The following is a 26,900-nucleotide window of genomic DNA, read 5'->3' as shown; positions in this document are numbered from 1 at the left end:
TTAGCCAAGCACAGGCTAAATGTTATCTGAAGAAATGATATAATGGCCGTACAGCTCCCTGTTTATACAGTCCAACTACAAACAGATCCTGAGTGTGTACGTCCATTTGCAGTCCATTAAAAGCAGACGGCATGGGACAGATGGCGTTAACACATACTCCAACCACCACTGTGTAATCCTACGTACTACAAAACGCTTCAAGATGGGCCACGTGAAACCCAATATCGCTGCAATGTGTGGCTGATCTTCTTGTGCCAGCCGCTTAGAGGACGTGTTCCAGCAGCCATGCATTCGCAGAAAAGACGCATCGTTGTGCCGCCGTCACCGGGCGTGTAACCTTTACAGCGGCACAACCGTGACAAAGGTGCACCCGTGTTTTCTTTTTCCCTGCCTGGGATTGTACATGAGCCACAGTAAAGAACAAACATTTGAATTGGGTGTGCTTTTCTTCTTGTTTGGTGACCTCATTCCAGCTGAAATGGAGACCCCTACGTGACCTGTAGCCACGGGGGAAATGAAGACGGGAAAGTACGCTGTATCCTGATGCCTCCGAACTGTGTCTACAGCTCGCTGTAGCTCAGCTCCGGGCTTCTACCGCCCCTCTTACAGCCTCATCCGTCAGCGTGAGCCTGTCTCCTCGTAGTTCTAGCTGGAGGAAAGTGTAGTGGATTTATAGTTGATCAGATAAAATATCAACGTTGTTGTATGCGTTTCATGCAGCTCAGAGTTCACATGGGCATTAAGCATTCTTGAGCAAGTCAATGAGCTCATCACCTTTTCTCAAAAGAACAAGCGATTCTCCGTCAGGTACTGAATGATGAATGTGTCACTACGATTCGTTCAGTTTTCCATCGGCCGGTGGCTGGAGAGGGGCTGAGCTGCTGTCTCAGTGTGTGCACCATTCTTGAAGACGCTTTAATCACTTTCAGGGGAAACTTCACCAACATGTGAGCTGCTGTTCTGTCCAGGAAGGTTTGCAGTCGCACAGTTGCATTTTGCATTCATTCCTCATCATGTCCTGCATTTGTTTTGTCTAGATCCCTGTCCCTGTTTTGGGAAACAGCTCACTGGGCATCTGAATAAAAAGTGTCAGCCATGCCAGCCCACAGTTGGCAAACATGCCTGACCTTTCCTCAGTCCAGACTCAAAGTTAGCCTGCAGTGGCCAGCTGTTCAGCTGCAGCTGATTTGTGCTCCACCCTGCAAGGCTTTCACTGGCAGCATGCCTCACACACTATTCAGACTGTCGTCGCACACATCCTCTTGCACACTCTTATTATTGTGATCTTGCCTAACTAAGCTGCAGTCCCTCCTCTTTATTCCCAGTATTGAGCGGACCTGAGGAGGTGGTGCTGATACGCCTTTAAGAAGAGTTGCTTCCAAAGAAAATAGTTTTGTTTTACGTGGTTTTAAATTCTGCTCGGAGGCCATTCCACCTCAACAGCGGTCCTGTATGCAGACTTCCTAAACCGTGCATATTAGCCTTCCAGTAACAAAAATGTGTTCAGACCAGTTTAAGATTAGCCGAGTGCAGCTGCAGGAGAACTGTTGGTGTTCGGAAACCCTTTGCTCTGGTCTGGTGGAGATGAACCAGCCAGACATTTGACTGTTGAGTTCCAGGGTGGATGATGATGTGAAGAAGTGATTTGAAGGGAGGACAGGACACCTATGTTTTAGAAGTTACTGGGTTTACGCTAATATGCTCACCGCCCACCACCATCCATTATGCTAAGCTAACTAGCAGTCAGCAGGTCTCTGCGTCTCAGCTCTTGAAATGCAGCACAGATGAGAGGGGTATCGGATCATTGAGTGCCACACTCTATGAAGGAGGAACTCGAATTTTAGGAGTTTGTGTGAGCACCACAGGTAGTGTGTGTAAAGTCAAGTTGACAATACACAACTTGCTTGCAAAACTTTAGTTGTTTACACACTACAGGACTTGGTGTGGACAAGGTCGTTCACAGGGAAGTGTCTCTGCCACTGGCAGTGTTTTGTCGGGGAAACACACGTGAGAAGAGACATGGTAAACGACACCATGCCTGAGACAGGATCTGTCCAATACTGAGAGAAATAAACAATCCATGTTGATGTGCCAGACATTTAAAAAAGAAAGAACATGGATGAAAGGAAAGACTGGGATGCGGCCGTTCACTATTTCCAGCCAACATCCTCCTGGTTCTAAAATTCATCAGTGCGTCCATGTCTAAAATGCTCAAACAAGCTCCTATTGTTATAGACGAGTGCTCGCGGAGGTTTCAGCTCACGCCGTGTCCCGTGCTCTCATGGCTGAAGCTCCACACTGATCCAGATATTTAGCCTCTGTCAGTTGACTGACTCAAGCTCCTCTTCCCTTCTGATCGGAGGCTTTTGTCATCGCCATTGTTGGCGAGTGTAAAATTGTGTTGTGTGAACACAACGTTTGTCATCACGATCATTATTATCCATCTACCATTATTAGCGCTGCAGCTGAGAGTCGGTGTGTGCGGCTTCTAACAGGACATCCTTGCAACTACCCTGCCGTTTCCTGTCTGTCTGTCCGGTGGTTAGGATGGGCAGAGAGAGCAGGAAGGAACCACAAGGACTCAGTGAGCTAGTCCCAGCCAAAGGAGTACATGATGTCATATGAGGAAGTGAGACAGCTGTATCGCATTGTGTCATTGTGTACTCCGCAGCTTGCTCATGTCCAGTATTTTGGTGATGTTAGAGAGGAGCAAGGTCACGGACCTGTTTGTGTCCTCGCTGGCGGACCCAGCGCACGTACAGGAGATGTCTGCTTTCTCTCTTACACGCTCCTGATATCTTTGTTCTTTTCTATCACACGTGGACAGTTACTTTCTCATCCGTAGTACACACACGCATGTACGCACTCATACGTTTGATTGCTCGGAGTGGACTCACAAACAAACAGGCAGAGCAGAGGGACCCATGGAGGTCCCTCCTTCTGCTTGAGTCCATAACTTCGCCCCACAGAAGCGATCAGGACTCTTATGATTCTGTAGAACTGTACGCAGCAGTTAGTCAACTGCAGTTAAAGGTGTCGCGTAGGAGTTTCTGGTAACTAAACAAAAGTGTGTTAGTTGTCAGCGCTCTAAAGCCTTGAGGCACAAACATGTTAGATGTATTTACCTTCGTACGTCATTTGAAATGCAGATTTTTTTTTCAGCAAACATTGTTTTCATTCATATTCAGCAGGTTAATAAAACTTCTTTGCAACCTTCGGGGGCCCATTGCTGCACTTGTTGTGAGCAGGATTGTGAGCATTAGTGTCCTTTACTGCGTCTCAGCTCAGGTGCTGAATCCCCTCAAGGCTTCGGTCGGCAGTCTGAAAATGCTGCAGAACCGATAGTCTGGATTTCTGATTTGCATTCCTGCCCTTTGCCTTTCGACAAGAAGCTATGCTCCGGCTACCTGTTAATAACCGTGTGTGTGTGTGTGTGTTTTAAAAAAAATGCTCCTTTGATTTTGTTGTTTTTGTGAGCTTTAAAGGAGTGAGTTGAGAACAACATTGACGCTACAGTGCAGATGAGTTTTATTTTAATGTTCCGTGATTAAACAGGGCATCAATAGCTGCTCCTCCCTGTGTTATCAAGGTTAATGCTACCAAATGCTAGTATTAGCGAAGCTCACTCACTCTAAATGGATGGCAGTTTACATTATTGCCATAATAGGTATTATATTTAATCATAGCGATAATCAGTACATTCTTTGATTAAAAAGAACAAACGTTGACATTTGCCCACCATGTTTCTGCATCCATGATGGCAGCTCATGGTACAAAACATCTTCGTTTTTATCCTGGCCAGAAACTTGTTGGTTCTTATTAGTCCAGCATCACATGACTGCAGCATCTGACTGACATACAGGAAATAATTCTTCCTGACTGTTGTAAAGTATCAGCTCAAACCTGCAAGAGGTTCTACTGCACTTCCACTGGCATCCAAGAACAATGGCGAAGAAATGATTTTGGTACGTTACCTGAACTGCACAGAGCTAGCAAGATGCTAGCAATGGAACAATATTTTACACTGCGGTCACACACGTAGTATGAGGCTCTGATAGGACTGCTTGTGTTTCTTTACAGACGGCATGACAGCAGAGATGCTACCACATGCTACTGTGCAGTGCATACATGCATGCACGCACATACACACACACACATCTGGCTATGTTACAGATGGCCTTTAAAACACTCAGTCAATGTGTCTGGGTGTTTCGTGTTGCTAATTGGGATGTGTCATCAGAATGCGGTCAGGGAAGCTTTGGCTTCCTTTCCACATCCCCTAAAGGACACACACTGTGGTGCAGGTCATTAGCCGGCCTCACAGGACCCTTGGGACCGCACTGCGAATGGCCTCCCCTGTCCTCTGTCCCTCACCTTCTCTGCTGTGAGAGTGCGTGGCGAGCGTGTTCTGGTTGACCCCTCACCTCACCTCAGCCTTTGTTTTCAGATCACATGAAAATGAACCTGCTGCTTCCACCTCCTTATTTAAAAACAAGCCTTTCCTGGACGGGCTTGCTTTAGCATGATGCACACACTACATAGTTGCATAACCACAAGTTGTGTCATATTATCTGGGCTGGTAGGAAGTAGTGCGATTTGTGCTTATTACACTATTATCTGTATTCACAGTGAAACAGTCAGTTACTCAAATACCTGCTGGTGACTTCGCTGGCACTGCTTTAATGCATTTAAATCATTTGTGAGTGTGTCAGTCTCTACTTAGCGAGGGAAAAATGTTGCTCGTCCCTCCCCGTAACGACTTTCCAGCTCAGAGGAGCAATTAGCAAGTCTTCCTGTTTGTCTGCCAGCTAAGTCTACTTCAGTGACACACAGACAAACGAATGCCACAGATGGAGCAACCTTGTCCTTTCTAAAGTTGTTTTAATGTCGTCAAAGGGTGAATTTGGGAAAGCTGCTCACCCCCTCCACACATCGAGAGGATGGTCCCACGGCCAGCTGGCGAGAGCTCTTGCTCACATAGTTTTGTCTCTTCCCATACTCGCTAAAGTGGGAGCATGAGCCAGGAAAGGGAAGTGCATCAGCGCTGGTTGCACTGAAGCCAATTCAGAATGAAGTGGAAAAATATAACATTCCTCTGCTGCTGCTGCTGCTGTTGTTTTTGTTGTTATTTTTTTCGATCAAAAAACTTTATTGAATCCATAGTAATTATGACAGCAGAGAAGAGTAGTGGAATAGTCCACCAAAGAGCCTCCTTGAATCCTCGCCTGCCTCTGAAGACGAGTCCTGTGGTCGTCCTGGATCCACAGCCGCCGATTAGAAGAGCGCAGAAGCTTTAAATGACATTGCATCTGATGGTTAAACTCAGCGGCTTCCTTCAAGTGGTGGATCTTTAATCCGTGTGAATTTGACATTTGACACTAAACTGCCGTTTCCTCTCACTGAACTGACCCGTTATATATTATCAAGTGACCATGTGACTCAAGTGCGCCGAGCGGAGAATAACCTCGAAGCATCCTTTCCATGTGTAAACATTTTACACACAACATGTGTGATGTGATTGGCTGAGAACTAGGAATGCACGACATTGGATTTTTCCATGATATTTTTGCAACTTGTTTTTGCAGATAGCTGATATGTACTGATGTTGATAGCATCAGCATAAAACCAGTTGTCCTGACTTGATATAGATGTATAAACATAGCTAATGTCTGCTGATGCTATCGTGTATCCCCTCTGACAATCAGTGATGCACGTTGAAGGTTTTGTGAGTTTAATAAGACAAGAAGAGAGAAACGGCGTGTGTTGTTGTGTAGGGGGAGAAAAGGGACCTGCTTTAATTTCCTTTTCAATTTGATTATGTGCTCCTAGATTAGGTTTTATTTATGGGAACAAGCATCTGGAGTATGCAGAAGCAATCATACCTCAGTTGTAACAGTAAGATTTACTGAATTTGAATTAATTGTGAGATTTCCATTGTATGTGAGTTGGTCAGGGACTTCTTCTCCTGATGTGGAGTCAGCTATTTCCACTTAGCCCCTTGACTCTTTCTTTTCCCACAAGAAAATGTTCTTTCAGTTCAGTATCTTTGAAGTTACTGTACTGTGTGAAATTGTAACATAGTAATAGTTGTCACAGCAGTGCTTAACCCTGCAGAAACATCTTGAAGCAAACAAACAAACCCTGATATGAACCGGGGTACTCTGTGTGTCAGATTATGCGGTGAAAATGTACATTTTGAGTCATTCTGCTCAGCCTCTATGAGATCGGCCTCTACAAATGAAAAGAAACAATTCTGTTCTCGAAGGCCACAATCACAGCAAACTAAAACACAGGACATCAGCAGCTGCTGAGCAGCAAGGCACGTTCGCTGTGTCTGCTAGCAAGAAATGCTAGCTGAGTGAGGATTTGGCTTTCTCTTTGTGCACTTCTCTATCCAAAAAACAAATTACGGTATATGTCATCTTGAACATCTGCAGCTGACATCAGAGCTGGCAGCGCATTTTGGGATGATTTGGCACCATGGGGCTGTTGACCATGGGTGCTGACCGCAGCTAGCACGCCGCTGTGGCTGGCTCGAATGTTTCTCTAGTGGTTAAACATGAGATGCTGTCAGAGATGTGAGCTCCTGCGAGCGAAGGACGCTAGCTAGCATGGCTCGCCAGCTGCTGTGACTGGTCAGCGCTGGTCCACAGCCATGATAAGTGAACATTTGGTCAGAAACTGTAAACATGAACCAAGGGAAAAAAGGACCACAGATTGAAGGTTTAAACACCTCCGTGACGGACTAAATGATGCGTGAAGTTTTCATAAGCAGTAGCAGTACAACAACAGTAAGATCCATTTCGTCTCAAGCCCGGCTCCTGCAAGGGAGCAGTGGCAAGTCTGAGCTTCTTAACTTTTCCATTTGAAGGATCTCAGTTGACTTGGGGTTTCCTGACCGATGACTCGAACCAGTGAGTCTCAGGGGCAGTCCTTTACTCCAGCATTCTGCTCATATGCTCCATTAGTGTGTTTAATTTTGTATGTTTGGTGACAAACTTGATTTGAAAAGAAGTTTAATACAAAACACTCCAAGTCTGGAAGAAAACAAAATCCTTGAAGCACTGTTAACTCTAAGGATTACAGAATCAAAGCCTTGTTGGGCTACTGCCACAGATGCAATTTGGCTTCCATAATACAGCCTCAACGCGATCCCATTTGATTCATGTGTACACATTATTATCTTTGTGTCGTGACTTTATTGAGCCAGATGTGGAAAAAAGAACTTTAACTTTAAAATGTAAAACACAATATGAGCTGAGTGTTTTGCCTCGTATAAATCGGCATGGGAGCGTGCCTGCTCGCCGACCCTCAACTGTCTCAAAACCTATTTACTGCTCCTAAAACCAGAGCCCTCTGGAGCCTTGTCACGGCACAAGTTCATAAATAACGTGGAAGAAAACTGCAGCATGTGATCTTCTCTGGCCTCTGGTTTCTCCTCCTCCACGTCTTTAGTTCCTCCCCTCGCTCTTTCCTGTCGCAGGATGTTTATCTGACAGCGGAGAAACAGACGGGCACCAGCTATGGTAGTATGGGCTGATGCCAGGGAATCAAGCCGACCCCTGCTCCTCTCTGCTGTTACTGGGCATGTACTTACCAGCAGGGAGATCGTGTTCATGTATCTTTTTATGGTTTAGATGTTATTTGACCGGCAGTTATTGTGGTTGCTCTTTGGAATCTGTTCCCAATTTTCATTTATCGTTGTCTCTGAGCGTAACTTCCAGTTATGATTTCATAAAATTAAGATCCACGTTTCCAGGCAGTTATTCTTTTTAGATCAGAGCTTCTGTTTTTTGCTTTCTTGGTATGAATTTCACTGATTTCAGCAATGTTGCCTTGTTAGTTCCACACATAACGTGACCTTTACAGCAGCATTTCAAGTGGCCTCAAAAATGTGAAGCTCTGGATGTCTGGCACCATTGTTGGTGCTTCATACCAATGTTCAAGAGCCAGGCAGAGTTCCAAACCTCTGGATGTGGCTGAATGTGTCCCTCTTCCCCTGCCGTAGGCAGCACATCCCCTGGCTGCTGTTTTGAGCAGAGGGCTCAGCTGTGTGTGTCAAAAGCGCTGACTCAGGCCCCAACCCCTCATAGTCGGGCTGCTTGTGGAATTTGGAGCTGAGGTGCAATGTTGGGGAGAACAGCAGCTGTTTGGTTGAGGCCAGCTCAGCCCCTTTGTCCGCCATCGCCCCATTCACTCCCCCGTCTGTCTGTCAGCCAGCTCCTGCTAGTGCTTGCTTCCATTTGCTACCTCCTCCATTAACTTGCTCTTGCATATTGTTTATTTGGTTCTTTGTCTTTATCCCTGTCCTCTATTGAGCTGCTTTCTCTCCTTTAGTTCCTGTTTGTTCTCTCCCTCTGCACTCTCCTCTCCTTCCTGCTCCCGCAGCCCCCCCCCCCCCCGCTCCCGCCCAGACCGCTGTATTCCAGGTTTGCCTAGTGACAGAGGAGGGGTGGGTTGGTGTGCAACTGTGTGTCTCTGTGTAGGGCATGTGCCAGGGATACAGTCTGTTCTCCGTGTGTCTTATTGAGTATGTTTGCATGCATACATGTTGTGTTGGCGTGCACAGAAGTGGAACACGTGTGGAGTCCATCAGTCCAACCAGCAACATCCAGACAGCCCAGAGCTGAGCTGCATCTCTAATAAAGCTCCGCTGCCACACACACACACACACACACACACACACACACACACACACACACACACACACACACACACACACACACACACACACACACACACACACACACTTTGATGTCAATGTCATGCTGTCATTCTTGGAAACGCAACTTCATGCCAAATGAAAAAGACAAGTATTTGCTCATGAAATCAGGACTGCACACCCCAGTGACTCGATTAGCCCCTCTGCTAGCTCACATGAACATTGTTGCAGCAGTCAAAGATGACATGAGTACCATGTTTTGAATCCCAAAATGGCAGAAAGATGTGGTGCTCACCCACCTCAGGAGCAGGAATATCAGCTGTTAAACAGTTTTGTGAGAACCAAAATCGGTGGAACTGCTGAGACATAGCGGTGAACACACCCTCGGATTTAACGGAGCTCTGTAGCTCTGCAGCCATGTGCCTCCTCTGGGTCTGAACATGTCAGTGTGCTACGAAAACCCTTCCTGTTCATCACAACAGCTAAATGTTCGTCCTGCGTCAGTTTGGCTTTCTCTCAACTTCCAGCTCAGGGAAATTCCTGTTCTCGATGCCGTACTAAATATGAAATTATGGTTTACGTGTTAAATGGTGCTGGTATTTCACATGTGAAGGAAAAAAATGACAAGAGAAAAGATTTTTTCTTTTTAATCAAGCAGATCCCTGAGTAACAGCTAAAGATTCCTGCACAGCAACGATCAGAATGGAAGATGTATTGCTATAATTAGCTATGTGCTCACAAATGGCAGAAGGTGTTTTTGTTTTGTTTTTTCAGGAGTGTAACAATGAATCGATCTGCATTGATGCATCAACCAAATAGCAAACGTTCCTGATGGATCCATGCGATGAATTGTTCCACTCCTAATAAGACCCAAAACACCTTTTGCCATTTGTGAGCAAAGCGCTAATCAGGATTAGAGCACCGCTTCGGGAACTGCTCGATCGTGGTGAGGCGACCCCGGTGTTTCAACACCATCGGAGAACATGGTGGAGATTTTCCCCTTTGGAAAGCGGAGATGTGAGACAGTGAGTGATGAGGACAGCTGGCATTGATCAGAATGAGGCTCTGTTTTGCTGAGGAAGATATTCCTTCAGGTTTGTCATCTTGCATTGTGCTGCGCACTGTAGCTGACACAGACACGGTGTTGACCTTGGCTTGTGATGCAGCTGCGAATTTGGTGGCGACCAGATCTATTTTTAGGCTCATCCATATATCCTCACCGCTGTATCTGTGGCACGTTTGTTGTACTCGCTGTCCTGACCTCCCTGTCTTCGTAGTGGACACGCATGACTCGAATAATGTCTGCTGGATGAGCAGGATGTCAGCACCCTCCGTCCGTCTTCCACCTGAATGACGCTCATTCACTCGGCTGATGTGATTGTCTGTCAGCCATCCTGCTGCAGCCTGAATCACCGTGTTGTCTGGAAAGATTCTCCGTGATGAAGTGGAGCCTCAGTGCACCGTCTGACAATGTGTTCACACACTCACACGTGAGCGCTTCCTCCTCCGATTCAGACACTCGAATAGCGGTTTTGTGGCTTCCTGGGGAAGTGAGAATAAGTCTGAGCCGCTTTCTGAGTTACTGTGGGTTTTTTCGAAAGTTCATTAGTGGTCTCTCCCCCCCCCCCCCCCCCCCCCCCCCCACAATATTCTCCCCCCCCTAGGAGAAGCCCGGTGGGGGAAATCCTGCGGGTGCTTCGATCGCCATCTCAGTTGTGGTTGTATTTGGTCTTCTGTTGTTCCCCTCTAAATATAGAGAGCTGCTTCACGCCGTTTCCTCCCTCAGCTGAAGGTCACCACACAGACACGACTATTTGACACTGGAGCTGATGGCTAAATTTCATCACCCTAATCTGATTTAGTTCTCCTTCAGGCATTTAAAACAAGGCTAATCAGTGCCATAGTTACTTCATTTAATTTACTCTCTTCCTGTCTATTGATTGATACTTAATGTTGGAAAAAGGGGGAAGGGGAGTTCAGTTTAGCGGTGCTCAAAATGAGTCTTTCTAGTGGAAATTAGGTTTACTAGTTGTTCTGTTACAAAGATGTCTGCATGCATAGCTTCTCTCTGAGTTGATTCCTGACACATACGCACGCACGCACACACACACACACACACACACACACACACACACACCACACGCTCCTTATTGGTAGTGCTGAACTTGGGTTTAATATGATCCCTTCTCTTCAGCTGCACTCTGCCCTAAAACTTTGATATAGTAAAGGAGTGTTCAGTATTCATGATCGACCCACCAAAACACAAGCCTAGCCCACTTGGTTACTGTTGCTATGCTGTCTAAAGGTCTTTCCAGCATGTCACATATGCCATTAACAATCATGATGGTGGCAGATTTATGATGGAGTTCTTACAAGAGCGGGATTATTGATTTTTGGCGGCTGAAATGATGACCGTCGCGAGGTGTAACTCCTCGCCATCTACAGCACGAATTTTAAAAGAGCTGCTTGCGTTGTGAAGTGTGTAGCTGCCATGATTTGCAAAGAAAACTATGTGAAACAGTCTTAAATGAGCACTCGATAGTTTAACACATGGCACTATTGCAACAGAGCAAGGCGATTAGGCAGAAAGTCAGCATAGTAACCAGCCCGTCGTTGCTTTTGGATGACATGATGCTCGTAAGTGCAGGAATTACAGACTGGCACCTACGATCAGTGTTAGTAAAAATCAAATAGTTACTTCATACTACTCACACTACAGCCTGACCTTCAAGGGAGCCATTTCTGATTCAACAAGTAATGTCAAGGTACAAGGAGGTACAACTGAAGTTCGTGATCTGTTTGGCCAGACGTGCTAACGTTTTCAGATCGTGAGAGGAGATAAAAACAATGGTTAGAATCATTCCTGACAGCGTTTTCTTGGTTTTATGGCTGTACGAAGGCTAAAAAAGGGCATCCCCCTCCAACAGTGTGTGTGTGTGTGTGTGTGTGTGTGTGTGTGTGTGTGTGTGTGTGTGTGTGTGTAAAAACCTGGCAGACGTGATCTGTGATGCTAAATGTGGTTGCTAAGCTGTGATTGTGCAAATGCTGTTTGGAGAAAGGAGTCAGTCGGCGATAAATGCATCCTGAAGAGCGGTGATTTGGTTCTGATCCAGAGGACACAGTTGGATTATAAAATGATCATTGATGAAGGTTGATGTAGATTTCCTTTTTAGTACATTTTTGTTGAATTTTAGTCAAGAATGGAGGAATGCGGGATTGTAACATGTACGCTAAAACAAACACCCAAAAACCAACAACGAACAAACATAGTAAAGAAAAAATGTGCAATAAATAAAAGTAATGAAATATTACCTTACAGTAGAGAGAGATTTGTTAAATTTATGCATATACATTGCATGTAATGATTAAGGATGCACAATCTTGTTTTTTTTCCCCCAGATATCCTACAAGCCTGTGTTTTTATGTGATGGATAGCCAGCATTTACTGATGTCAGTATTATCTGTTTAAAATTAAAAATGTGATATTTACATCAGAAAAATACATTAGAACATAGTGAATTTTAGAAATAGTCTTTCTTTGTTTCCAAAACATTTTCAAAAGCCCATGAATTATAAACTGACAGCCTTGTGTCCTCATCATGAACAGCAGGAGGTGAGCCAAGACTTGAGTAGCACTGGGCTGAGGTGAATGTCAGCCGTCAGACTCATGCATCCTTGGAAGTAATTAATTACTAAAACCAATCGATCAGTTTTGGAACTGGAATGATGGTTATTTAACTCATAGTTAATGCTTTAAATGTAAATAGGAGGAGGCGCCAGGTTAACTTTTCCAAGTCGTGAGTTCTGTCTCAGTGCTTGAGCTGCCGGTCCAGTGTTTCAGAAGGAAGTGAACGCCTGGCTCCGTCACCTCAAACTGGACTTCAGAGTCCCACAGAACGGCTTTGTGTTTGGTCTTCGACTCTGTCCAGGAATGAATGAAACTTGTATTTGTGTCAAAGATTGTGAAGGAGGCTGAGCTCTTAGGCTGATGGATGGTTGGCATGGGAGCTGGCTGCTCCTCTCCTGCCAGCCAGTTTGTCACACACCTCGGGGGAAGCAGACGAAGTGCAGCCTGAGGTTTATCAGCCTGTTGAAAGAGTCGTTGCCTGCGATCACCTGCATGTCTCATGTCCTTGTCAAAACAAGGGCTCGTCCCTCCCTGGCCTCCCACGCTGACTCAATCTGCTTATCAGTGAGGTCATTAGTCTAGTAAGCGTTATCTAGGTGTCTGCCTGCTCCTGCAACGCCACCGCTTGTCCCTGCAGCTGACACCTTTGGGCCTGAACTGGTGGACCAGGCTGCAGTCTCCTAGTTTAACTCATGGATGGACACCTCTGAGCGTCGGCCTGCTCATTGAATGTGATTTTAAATGTTTCAGTGCACTATTATAGATTAGATAGAAGAATACTCCGCCATTTACTACCTTCCTTGAGTAAGAGATTTTCAAATAACGAGATGTTTAAGGTATGAAATATAAAAATGTGACTAGAAAACACCTCTTGCTGCAAACAGAAAAGTAGACATGATGCAGCATCTGCAAGGAGGGGTGACATTTGCAACCCAACAAATAAAAAAAAGGGCAGTGATTAAGTGAACGTATGGTCCTTGGTCACGCGTGGATCCTCCTCCTGCTCCGAGTGAGCAGCACATGCTAGCAGCTGTTCCCAGATGCATATTATTATCAGGAAACTTTTGTTTACGAGTCCCAGTGCTGACACCTTTCCTCTTGAGCTTCTAATTAGTAGGCGGGCTAGTCTTCTCCTGCAACAGGGACTCGTTGTGGCTGAGGACTTGTTCATGGCTGCAGTGGAGCAGGGAAGCGTGTGTAAAGAGTGAAGCCCTGATTATTTTGGGAGCAGAGTAATTTCGTGGTTTTGTCCTGATTTGAGCTTCAGTTCACTGCACAGCCAGCCTAGTCCTCTCTTCTGCAGCATCAGCGGCCTCCACCTGCAGTGGAAAAGTGGAGTTTATATCAACAAGTCTGCTTTTCTCCAACCCTTTCCAGCGTAGTTTGGATTGTCTTTTTTGTCGAATGTCTCATGTGTATTCCACATCTGTCAGGTGCTAGAAAGTCAGACCTGAACCATCCAACTAAGATGTTAATATCTAAATCTCAAGAGGGCAAAGTGCAATCACCTCATCCTGGGCGGTGCTTTCAGAAGAATTACTGGGTTTGTGTGTGTGTGTGTGTGTGTGTGTGTGTGTGTGTGGGGGGGGGGGTGCACATTGATCAATGATATGATATCATAGTATGGATAAATACCATTTGATAGATTGTAGCAGCTTCAGCAAATTCTGAAATGACAAAATAAAAGGAACAAATATGAAGTGTTATATTTTCAAATTGAATTGTTTCCATTTTTGTTTTTTTAGGCATTTACTGTGTAACAGTACCGGCTCTGATACCACGTGTGTGTATTTGTACTTAAAAACCAACTCTGATACCATCCCCACTGATACCTCTTCATGGCACCGTGAGTCGCAAGAGGAAGAAAAGTAAAGTGCTCGGTAAATTAGAATGCACCATTGTCAAGTGGAAATTCCCGAAAATTCTGTTCACATTTTGCCCCAGGATATCGACAAGAATATGATGAAAGCCAGGGGCGATGCTGGTTAGGGGTTTCATTTGAGAATTGAATTTTTTGTCAAAGTGAAAGTGAAGAACATCTGATGACAGTAAAACACATTTTTACAGTAATTGTAACAACTCTGATGGCATCACTAGGTACTCATATTGGAACTCTGTACTGGTGAGTGCCCACATTTAAGCGCTCCTACTTGGTCTGAAAAAGATGAGTATCATGTACGCAATATCTTATTTCTGTGCATTGGTCATTTAACGCAAACCCAAAAATATGTACCAGCTGCAGCTGAGGAGACTCCAGGCTGAGGTTTACCTGAGCCACCTGCTGCTGTCTTGCTCACAGGCTTCTATCATTCGCTCCACATCGTCCTGTCCCACACGTCACATTTCGACCGTCGTATTCAGCTCCAAAAACATTGTGATGTTCTTGGCGTCTTGGTTGCGTGTCACCCTGTCCTCCATGTTAGTCATAGCTCCAGGTCCTTCCTGTCGGCCCCAGTGAGCGCTCACCTAGCCGGGCTGGTTTCCAGGGAATTGAAAGCAAGCTTGGGTTACCTCCATCATGACACATGTTGCCACAGGGAACAGGCAGCTAAGCACATCTCACTGCTGAATAGAAAAGACCTGGGTCATCTGTTCAAGTCAATGGCACTCTGGTTGTTTTCTCTGGTGACAGCAGCGGGGGAGGTGTGTGTGTGTGTGTGTGTGTGTGTGTGTGTGTGTGTGTGTTACTTTTGCACCAGCGTGTCTAGAAAGTGAAGCTTTACTCAGACATCTCACTTGTGTTTCCTCTCAGATTTTATGTATTTTCTTGTATTTCTGGCCCTTTTCCCCATCCTCCTGCTTTTCTCTGCCTCTCTGTTGTCATCTGTTTCCCACCTCTTTCCTTCTTTTCTCCTCTGTTTTTTTTCATCCTCTCGGTGCACCACTCTTTTGTCCCCACCTCTTAGCCATAAACTATTTTTCCGTCATCTGTTTCCACCTGAATGTCCGTATTATTGTTATCCTGCCTTCTTAACAAATGCCCCGTGGATGCTTTCATCCCTCTGGGTGGATCCATTTATAGTATGGGTGGTCCCAAAGGGAATCAAACCCTTACATGGTGCAACATGGGTCCTGGGCTGTCCCAGTCAAGCCGTGGAGGGCCACTGCATAGTAACAACAGCCCTCCCTCATTTTCCACAAGTGGAGGGAAAAAGTGGAGGACGATTCCTGAAAAGGCAGTCGGAAACTTGTGCTGTAATTTCAGTCAGGATGTTGTGACATGATGGTGCTGAAGCGACCGGCAGTAAAGTCTTACTGGTTGGTGACTGGTGACTTTGATTTGACCCATCTTGAAATTTATAAAGTGCTGCTGGAAGTTAATGAGGTGCCACAGTACAGTTACATTCTTGTATATGCAGCGTGCCAACTCTGATTTTTACACACTCTATGTTGGAAAGTATCGTCTGGGTTACCAAACATTCCCGTAGCACATGCCTGGTATTCCCAGCTCTGGCTCTTGTAAACCCTCCCCGCAGTGTTTTTCCTCTCCGGCTGATGTGTGGGCTCTTGAAGGCACTCAGACGCAGCCATAAAGTCATTTGTTCCTGGGATTAAGCAGCAAGTGTTTGTGCTGCCTTTAAAAGCAGTAGATTGATACAGCTGTCAGTGTCTGTTCCTCGGCTGGGCCACCTCGAGAGCCTGCAGCTCCTTCCACCCTGGAGATGAAGTCGGGACAAACATCACGTGATATTTTGAAAGAACAAAAAGTTCTCATGCTTCGCATATTTCCAAATAGGCTCGTGCTGATTGGCTATCTCTTTATGTACGCTGGAAATCGATTACTGACCAGGAAGGGGGTTATTGATTATTTTTGGTTCCTGCGTGGATTATTATTATTTTTTTTAACCAATTCAAACGCTCAGATGTGCTGAGTTCAAACCAGTTTGTCGTCTCTTTTCCTGACACCCTGTGTTACTGTACATACCCGCCTGCTCACCTGTGCTCCCTGAGCAGCTGATGGCGGTTTATGATGTTAGAGAATACTGAGCTAATATTATACAGATGGAGGAGCTTTTGTTTGAACACAGTCTTCTCATTAAATAAATGTTTATTCATGTATGTTTTCCTTGGACACTTGACTGGTTTCCATGCTGACATTTCTCTTGTCCACTGTCACGCAACTCCCCCAACCTCTCCTGTCCCGTCGCCCCCTACTGATCACATCAGGTACCTGTGATAATCTCAATTAACCCCGATAAGACGATCTGACAACGGACCGCACACGTACTCTAAATGGGTCATGTGTGGACAAATTATGAAGGGGTGGGAATCACAAGACTTGTCCTCAACAGCATTCGTATCTCAATTCTGTGACATGTATCATTTCATTGAGACTTTGTTCCACCCCAAAAATCCATAACTCCCAAACTGTGATACACAGTCGCGTCAAGACACAATATGAACAAATTCTGGGATATCGAATCAAAATCCCTCATGAAAAAAAAATAAAATAAAAAAAGGTGTCCCATAGAGCTAGCATTAATATTAATGGTGCTAGCCTTGCTGCTAGTGGTGCTAGAGCAGCTAGTGTCAACACCAGAGGAAGGGAGGTTTATGAGACTGAATGAATAGAAAAACCTGTCAATAAAACCTCAGTATCCTAGTAAATATAAAGCTTATTGTTTCCCGTTTTTGACTGTCGTAATGTAACATCTTACTTGTTTGTGGATGTTTAGGGGTTCGCAGGAGGAGGCTGAATGTTTCAGGGGGTTCAGGGCTTAAAGTTTTGGAAACCCTTGCTAGAGATTAATCGCCTTGCAATTTTCTATCTCTTATCCTGTTAAGGGTTGCGGGTGGTGGTGGTGGTGGTGGTGGTGGGGGGGGGGGGGGGTGGAGCCTATCCCAGCAGCCTTCACCCTGGACGGGTCACCAGTCCATCACAGGGCCAACACATACAGACAGACAACCATTGGCTCTCACAGCCACGCCTACGGTCAATTTAGAGTCTGGATTAACCTGGTCCCCTCTTGATGTCTTTGGACTGTGGGAGGAAGCCGGAGTGTGTGTCAAATAGTGCTGAAGGTTTTGGAAATTTTTATAAATATGATGCACGTCTCTGACTCCACCATCCTAATATCATGCATTATACCCATCGGCATGTGTGTGACTGGAGGTGTGTGGCGTTATCCTCGTTCTATCATCCTGCAGTCTTATCACGGCCATCCATGTGTGACTCTCTGCACCAGCGAGGGAACAAAGCAGCACCTGGTGTCTGTACCTCCCAGACTGTGGCAGACAGTGAGGAAACCCAGCCAGGCTGGCTAACGTGGCCTAGCAGGCCCCTTTCATATTCTCCCTTTATCTGCAGATGGTATCATGAGACTGTGTTGACACAGAATTGTGTAAATCAACTTGTGTGCAGTGTGGGTTGAACAGGTCTATATGTGGGCTCGCAGAATTCTTTGAAGCACTGGGAACACTTTGACTACGGACAGCGGAAACTGATTGAGCCCAGCCCAGCCCCTCCGAGGCACTTCTTCTCACATCGTGGCTTGGCTCTAAGTTGAGTCTTCAGCAGCCACACACACTATTTGTGATCTATTGTTGTGTCAGGCCCTGCCTCCCCTCTTTGACTTTGGTGTTAGTGGTTTCTTAATATTTTGGGAGCATCCTGTTTGTGTGTTTAAAGACTTCTTCAGTTGAAAGGCGCAGGCCAGTCTTGCCCTCTTATTAGTGTGACAGGACACAAAGGGCTTGACTGAAGACAAAAAGTGGGAAGGGTGAGGCAAGTGGATGAATTAGAGAGCTGTGAAGGAAGAGTGGAAAAGCAGGGAAGGGATGGAAAGTGAGAGACAGGGAGAAAGAGGGTAATAGGGGGCAGAGAGGGGAAAACGGCACGAAGGCGAACGTGGCTGTGGTCGGGCGGTGGGCCGAGTTATGGCAGACACACAACACTGGGGATTCTGGTGTCACTGGTGTGCAGCCGAGCGTTAAACAGAATTTAAAGCCTCGAGGCATGTCTACCTGATCCGATAGTGGTGCCCAGTTTGCCCTTTATGACTTCCCTGTACTTATTAATGATTTAAAGGTGTAGGGTCGATGACCAGCATCTTACATGGCTAAGTATGTGTTGGGATGCTGTCAGCGCCCCCTGGAACCGCCTGTGGTGATCACACAGCTGTCACTGGCTGGAGAGCGAGACGGGGAGCAGCCTTTATCAGGACTGGCTTGTTCCTCCTACTCGCATCTGTTTGGAGAACCTCTGGCTGTGACATAAAGGGTCGCCCGGTTCTTTTTCCATCTGTAATTGAGGTAATTTACTGTTTTCAAGCTACTTGCAATCGAGTTACTAAAAGGATCATTCTCTTGAAGTACCGCTGAAGTGCTGAATCACTTTTCTCTTTTAAGAACTAGGTTATTAAAATCACACAGCTTTAATTTCTCCTGTGGTGACGCTGGGATGCTTTTTATTCTGCCCGCAAGACTCTTGATTTATTCAACCAGGAAGCACTTTTGTAATGAGGCAGCTGCTATTTCTGACCAACCAAAGTTTTGTATTCATTAAAATTAGAGCATGATGGGGCCCGGGCAGGTTTTTAACTTTACTATTATTCTTGAAAATAGAAAATAAGTGCTTAAGTCCTTCTGTGGCTCTTTTTTTAAAAAAATGCACAACCCTCTGGACTGGCGAAACCAGACGGCGCCCATTACCTTCAGTCTGGAGAAGGACGGGATGATGGTGGGCTGGTTCCAGGAGCAGAACTTATGAGGAAGTGTTACAGTCACTGGAGGGGTCAGCTTGGATTGGCTTTGACGTTTCTGCTGAGGCAGTGGCACCGAAACGTCACGCGCAGCAGTTCTGGATGAGACGCTAATGTAGCAGACAGCTTGGCTTGGTAATCATGGTCCCGCAAGGAAACAGCTGGTCCATTTATTTGAATGTCACAAGAAAATGAAGTGATCATTGAATGGTCATTTCTAGACACAGCGACTCAACAATTTAAATTCTTAAGAGGAATATCTGACCACAAAAAAACATACCTTTACTAAGAGGCGATAACGAACACTGATAATAGATATTTTCCTCCTTGTGTTTTCCCACCAAGTGATTTGTTTTCCCTCCAAGTCGTCTCCTGCCTCCCATCGGATGAGCCACCTCTCTAAACGAGAAGCCGTCCCTGCAGTCATGCCTGGGAGAGTTTCAACGGCCCATCGCTCGCTCCACTTTTATGACGCAGACTTCTTACTGAGCAAAGGTTTGCATCGTCTAGGAACCCCCCCCCGCCAGCTTGTGAGGCGTGATAAGTTCACCCCCTCCGGCTGTCGGATGGAAGGCCATCCCTGGGTCTCTTCCTCCCCTCGCTGCTCCCTTCTCATGTCAGATCCTCAAAAAAAGCCCCCCATCTCTCTCTCTCTCTCTTTCCATCTCTCTGTCTCCCCTGTCTCTCTCTCTAGCAGCATTTTTGTGTCGTTACCTCACTGTGGTTGTAAATAATCTCCGTTATGGCTTCCAGATGTCCCTCCGTCCCACTCTGGAACTGGGGATGGGGTTGGAGTGCAGTGCGGTTGTAAGGGTTGGACACTTATGTGACTGGCTCGACTGCTGACTGGGCCTGAGGATGTGATGCGAGTTCTGTTTGACTCTCTCTCTCTCCTCTCTCTTCTCTCTCTCTCTCTTCTCTCTCTCTCTCTCTCTCTCTCTCCTCTCTCCTCTTTTTCTCTCTCTCTCTGCCCTGCTTGGTATCACTTTCTCCCACAAGCAGAATGCGATTGCTTTTTCCATTTCTCCCTCCGTTCTGTCTGTATTTCTCATGTTTCGTCTCTAAATGTTTCTTATCCCACAATTGTGTCTCCCTGTCATTACCAAAAGAATACAAAATCATCTGCTTTGGATAAACCGCAGTCTTGCTGCAACAACAACTTATTGACTAATCTATCAGTTGATCAAAAGACAGCTAATCAGCAACTATTTTGATAACTGTTTAATGATTTCAGTCCTTTTTTTTGCGACCATTCGCAGCGTACAGACTTTTAAATATCAGGATTTTTTTTTTTTTGTCGTTTGTGACAGAAAGTTAATAGTATCTGGTTCCTGGAAGGTAGGCCAGCCAGGCAGGAAAAGCTATCTGACCATGGTACGTCAGGCTCTGGGAGACTGCGATGAGCATTGTTCAAAATTTCGTGACATTTCACCGACCCAATGGTTCATCACTTCAGTCACGACTGTTACTACCCTCAGGTTAGTTGATGACGATAGTTCAGTTGTTAGTTACAGCTGAAGGACCCGCGGGAACCAGTTAGCTACGTTCAGTCCCGTAAAAACACACCAACCTTCTCCATGTGAGCAGATTAGATTGATTTAAAATCTGACTGGCTGGTTGATGTGGTTTGTTTTTCCTAAAGGGAAAGTCTGCCAGGATAGAGGCGTAACAATGATGAGACCTTATCAGGAGGTGATTGTGTTATTCGGACATTCTGGAGACTTCCAGCTGAAATGGGCTCTTTTGTGTTTGTCGTCGGTTGTCGGTGTGATCGGTTTGTTTTGTCAACTCGGTGCGTCGCTGCTTCCCTGACGCATCAGCCCTCTTCCTCCTCCGCGTTTTACTTGTGGCTAAGTTGTATAAAGTCATTGAAATATTCAAAGCGTACACTGGCAGTATGGATACTTGTGCACGAGTCACAAGGACAAGAATATACCTTTAACAAACAGTACATACAGCACAGGCTAGAACTTGCCTGCTTATCTGGACAAGTGGTAACAAGTTAGTTTACCAAGTGACTCCACTGAAAATGTTGAATTTTACAACGATATTCTTTGGACTGAATCACTCAGGTGAAGTCCCTCGCACACCTGCGTCTGCTGTGTGACTTTGGTTTGGCGTCATAGGCCGTATGTGACAGACGGAGGACTGCGTGTTTGTTCTCCAGAAATATTGACTGAAGCGGGTGGGTGTGTCGTTTTTACTTAAGAGCACAGAACATGTGGCACACCCAGAGATGTCCTTTGACAGTCAAAAGGCTTGTTTTCTTTTTTACTTGAACTGTTCTGAAAATTCCACAGAAGAGTGTTGACACTTCGGGGTTTTTTTTTTTTTTTTTTTTTTGGAAGAACTGAAGTTTGTAAAAATGAAACCAAATGTGTTTACAACCTATACAAAAAACGATACTTGTTGCACTGTGGACGCACACACACTCACACACACACACACACACACACTCACTCACTGACTCACTTCACATGAACGCCCCTTCCACACATTTCATGGAAGCGACCCAGGCGGAAGAGGCCTGTTGTGTATTCTGAGCATATCATTTGTGGGCTGGCTGCTGAGTGAACACACTTGCCTGTAGTTACACACAAAAGTGGCTCTGACTGCTCTTGTTGGTACGGAGCGAGATGGGCATGATAAGCACTCAGCATTTTGGGGTGAACCAGTCTGGCTATGTGGATTAGCTGGCATTACTCATGTTTTTCCAGTTTCCCTGCAGCCGAGGGCCTGCTGCTGAACATGAGTGTGTGTTTCACACAGTGCTGACTGTATGTGTATATGTGCTCATTGTGTGTCTGCGGATGGATGTCTTTCCCACAAAGAGTGCCGAACATGAGTTTGACTGACATGTCATCTTTTTCCAATCTTGACTTACTAGCTCTACATATTGCAAAACCCTCTGAAAACAAAGAGCTCCAGTCATGCTAAAACTTGGAGACATCCATCGCCAGTGGTTCCTAGCACGCCTTGTCTTAGCAACAGTTGCTATGTTTGGGCCTACCTGTATATTTTGCTAGTGAGTTGATATGTATGACCAAACTCTATGGTATTTTCCCTCTATTGCAAAAAAGGATGCAGCATGTTTATCTCTCACACACATTGATCCCTGGGTAAATGTGGGTGAGTACAGACAGTTCTTGTTTGAAGCAGGGTGTCGTGTGTGTGTGTGTGTGTGTGTGTGTGTGTGTGTGTTGACTCTGCATACTCAAATATGGGCCCAGTGTTTCCTAAACACTCACACACACATTCAAAATTGAATTCCAATTTTTAATTACAGGCCAGAATAACAGGTTAATAGCTGCTGCCTGCTTCAGTAAACTGACTGCTGTTGGAGTGATGGATGAGCTTTTTCATCTACACAAAACTAATTGGTTATACCCGTTTGGCAGCAGTGTTTCTTCCAAAGATAGAACCGCCATGGAGTTGTTAGATATAGATGGGGGGCTAGAGCTCAGTGTGTGTGTGAGTGTGTGTGTGTGCTTTGTTGTGGGAGGGGCCATTGGGCTCCTGGTTCAGAGATGAAAGACATTTCTCATGTGGCTGGTTTAGTGGAGCTCCTGAGTCAGCTACTAATCCGTGTTTGCTCGCCCAGCTCTGGTCCCCCAACTCTCTAACCTGCTGTCCTGTTAGCATCTGCTGTTGTGAGCTACATACAGGTGTCTCAGCCTTCCTCCATGTAGCTGAACACCACCAGTGAGCTCTACCTCGCTGTCAGGTCAGTTTAGAAGAAGAAGCTGGCGTGAGGAAACAAGGCGGAATTCCTAATAGTGGCCAAGTTGTCTTCTGAACAGCACTTTCAAATTGGGATGACAGCCGAGTGGGACGCACCCGCAGTGTCCGTGGTGTCTCTAAAACATAGTCTGTACCAGTTAGTGTAACAGTGGACACATTGTCCATTTCTGTTGACACGGAGATGTCTAATAAAGACTTGTTAAAAATGAATAAATGAATGTTCCCTCTTTAGATGGTCACATTTGTTGATGCGGCTGCTGTCAATACAGATTGTCAGTATAGGCCCCTGCAGGGGTCCAGATGTGGTGCTGCAGTTAGTTTACTGTTGCAAGGCTCCACTTTATAGTTCACATCTTCACATCAAAGCCCGAGACATCAACCATCAACCAGAAGATTGTGTTTCAGTCTCGCATCACAGGCACATTAGCTTGAATAAATCTAGGGGAATCCATTCATAAACCATTCCATTCCATCACCCCATGACAAAAAACATTTCTTTGAGTAGCAAACTCCTCTTCGCCGGGGATGCTATGAGTAGAGAATAGCCTTGACAGCTTGCTCATGTTAGCCTCTGGAATTATTTGCGATGATTCTAATTGAATGCCTGCAGCTTTGCGAGCATTCGTTGAATCCAGAAAGCCAATAAAACATGTTAGCCTGTAAATTGTGTGAATCTACTCCTCAGTGTATTGGTACAGCTACTATATCATGTTAAGAACACGTTGCCAGCTGCGATGGCGAATGGCTCCATAGAACGTACTGTTAGCGTCGCATACAAGTCTGTTGCATCAGAACTACACATGTAATGGCTACTAGCTTTACTTGTGAACTCATAACATGGCTCTCTGACAGTTGCCACCAACCAGCTGATTGTCTTCCCTCTGAAAGTTGGACAGGAAAGTTGACAGTGTCCCCACAGTTCTTGGCTGTGTTGGGCTCGCTGTTCACTTGTGGTAGCAGAGACATTGGCCCAGTGTGCAAACAGCTAACACGTCTAGCGTACTTTACGCACGCAGCATTAGTTTTGTGCAGCTCAAGCTTGTCAGAAAGGGTATAAAATCCAAAATGTGTTCAGGCCGCTTTCTACCATTTCTCCTGCAAGTTCTTTTTTTGCCTAGCTCACAATCTCACAATGAAACTTTACAACTTTATTGTTCAACCAAAGCTGGGAAACCAACTACAAACTGAAGTCAGCTAATACTTGGGATGACCTCGCTGAGAAGCTAACTGCTGTGGCAGAGACCCGGTGCTTCACTGGCCATGTCCTGGCTCAGGTTCTCAATCATACCAAAACTCACATCCCCACTACAGCAGTGGAAAATTTACCATCTTGAGGAGCTTTAATCTCTCGCTTTCTCGCTGCCCATTCATTTGCTACTCCACAATGATTGTGGGGCTTTGATACACAACTTAATACAAATCCAAAGAGCTTTAATGGATAGATATTATCTTTATCCTGACATATGGTTCATGCCAGGTCAGGTTAGGGATGGCGGATGAACGACAGAACTCTGGCAGAGATAAAACAGATGGATGGCATGTGCAGCAGGAAGCAGGATGGAAAACCACAAGGCAAATGGTGGTATATGTTATTAGTTTACTGCAAGACTGTCTGCCAGACTTTTTGGCAGCCAACCGACATTCAGCATGTCCTGAATGAAAGACAGTTGGTGATTATTCAACATAACAATAGCATGTTGGGAGGCTTTCTCTCAGAGGACTAGAGGATGACTGTTCTCCAAGATTCCTCAGACAGAACCTAAACCGTGTCTCACGTCTCATGCACAGAGTCCAGCTCCCTGTAGGTTTAGAAGGGTTTACGGTTGACGTGGAACAATAACTCCAACAGGCAAACATCCCACCTCTCGTGATCAATGACGAGCCATAACGCCATGCTTTGATTTACTTGTTCTATATTGGGAATACTGGGAAAGGAATAGTGACTAAGTATTTTTCCCATCAGTGACGTTCCCTGCTTGACTGACTCTTTGCGTTAAGTGAGTGTGTAAGTCAGTGTAATGTCAGGACATGGCACCCTGCGCCCCTCCCTCCTGACTCCATCAACAGCAACGATCAGCCTGTTTGTTTTATTTCAGCAGGAATTTCCCTCTTTCACCGTGAGATTGTCCTTTTCCTTCAACAGTGGCGGCTCTGTGCAGTCATGGCATCCAGATGAGTTTGGCATTTTTGGCCAGTGAGAGACTGCAGACATGTCCTGAGGGTTAGCTTAGCTAGCGGTCAACGCCCACAAACACACACGCACACGGGTGCACGTGCACACACACACACACACACACACACACACACACACACACACACACACTGTTTAAGTATGGAGAGTCAGCAACTCTGTTTAAAAATAAAGAGCTGAGTTATGTTTCCATGTTATCTGGACATCAGTGTATCAGTGTGACTAATATGCTGACCTTGGTGAACCTGCTGCCAATCCAGGTTGTCGGTGGCATGCTGAGATCATGTAAACCAGGAAGTGGTTGAATAGCTCCCCACAAATGAGGGAAGTGGTGACTTTGTCAGCTATAGATGGACTCTGTTTAGCTTTTTGAGAGAGAGTCGGCGACCCTTGCAGATCCCTCCCAAGTCCTATTTCCACCAGGAACCATAACTGCCGGTGTAACAATAGCCCGCTTTATCTTTCAGCTTCTCTGTGTCCGGTGTCATGTGTTATAGAGAGGCAGGTGGTCTCTTACACTTCAATAAAGCCCGCTTAGAATAGCATTACATTCCTTGATAAGTTATGGGGAAAACGGTGATTGTATATAACCAGCACCGGTGCAGGTCAGTAACGGCTGAAAGGAAAAACCTGAAAAACCTTCACAGTCACCAGATCTCAACCCAGCTGAACACCGAGGGGTGGTGATGGATGCGGAGAGCTCTGTCTGCCTCCGGAATCCGGAATATCTGATCATCTGTCCAGTGGAGTTCCACGATCTAGACCAAGGCGCACTGAAGCTGTTCCAGCTCATTCTGGTGCAGTTTAGGTTGTTGGTGTGTTTTGTTTTTTGTTTTTTTTCATCATCTGTCAGCTGCCTCCGTGTTTCTACAAGTCTGTCATAGGAGGCACAACACACCTTTGAGTTGGTGTGTTGGTCGGTCAGGGGGACATGGTAGTGGTAGCTTGGGTTTATCAAATCAAATCGATCAGGAGAGATGGAAAGTCAGTTTGTGCTGAGCAGCTGAACTTACTACCTTCATCTGACTGCGAAGTCTGGTTGGTAAAACGTGTCCGACTTGTCTCGTCTTCTTACCCCAACTCAACAGCCAACAGGCCTTTCCTCTCTCCAAATAGTGCAAAGCACCGCTCAGATTACCAACGAACATATGAACGAGCGTACGTAGCTTACAACCAACCTACTAATTCATTCTGTGTTGCTTGCTGAACCAAATCAGACAGACCTTGATGATGATGATGTGAAGCTAATTCTTATAAAAGCCAAACAGTTTCACCTCAATCCGTATCCGTATTGGTCAGCATACGAGTCAAAGCATGTTCTTAGACGTAGCGCTGGTCTGACATGGAGCGTCACTGTCAGCGTCCTCACAAAATATGAACACAATGAGACTTCTGATGGATAATCGGCAGTAAAATGGGTGATAATGGCTGTGTGGGTAAAGGCAAATAATAGAACGCTTAAACTGGTAAGTTCAGAAAAAAAGTCACTTCAGTGTAAAGGCATAAAAACACAGGGTAAAAAAAAAAACTGCATGTATGCCATGTTCATGTGTTTTTGCTCCGTGACCTCTATCCACAAGTTTGAATTAACACAACCTCCGTCTTCTCCTCCTCCTCAGCCAAACCCTTCACGTCCAAAGTGAAGCAGATGCGCCTGCACAAAGAAGACTTTGAGATCCTGAAGGTGATTGGACGAGGAGCCTTTGGAGAGGTAATCGACCTTCTGCTTTTTACTCCTCAACAATCTCTCAGCTTATGAGATGAGAACCTGCAATTTGCCCCCCCCTTCTCTCTTTTCTGCAAAGAAAAGTGTTATCGGTCCATTTGCAGCTTTTATGTGATATCTGTAGGGTGTCTGAAGCGTGGAACTTCCTCCTAGAGGCAGAGGTTTTGCAGTGTGATCCAGGGACAATAGCTGCCAGTAAACAGGCCTCTCTCCTGCACTGTAGCACCTTAATAGGTGAGCTATAAAAGGCC

The 26,900-nt window shown here is 45.6% G+C and overlaps 1 protein-coding gene across 8 annotated transcripts in view; it reads left to right on the top strand.

Moving 5' to 3' along the window:
• cdc42bpab (CDC42 binding protein kinase alpha (DMPK-like) b) overlaps window positions 1-26,900 on the top strand; it is a 77,962-nt gene that overhangs the window by 4,084 nt on the left and 46,978 nt on the right. For all 8 annotated transcript variants that reach the window (XM_086190121.1, XM_086190120.1, XM_086190125.1 and 5 more), the window contains exon 2: window positions 26,543-26,634. In XM_086190121.1, the coding sequence (XP_086046247.1) occupies window positions 26,543-26,634 (92 nt within the window). The remainder of the gene's footprint in view (window positions 1-26,542; window positions 26,635-26,900) is intronic.

Source organism: Aulostomus chinensis, chromosome 20, assembly GCF_037954235.1.
Source record: "Aulostomus chinensis isolate RoL2024-O1b breed Wild chromosome 20, RoL_Achi_v1.0, whole genome shotgun sequence".
In the NCBI taxonomy this organism is placed as follows: Eukaryota; Metazoa; Chordata; class Actinopteri; order Syngnathiformes; family Aulostomidae; genus Aulostomus; species Aulostomus chinensis.
The sequence above is the reverse complement of the archived record's forward strand: the minus strand, read 5'-3'. Positions and strand labels throughout refer to the sequence as shown.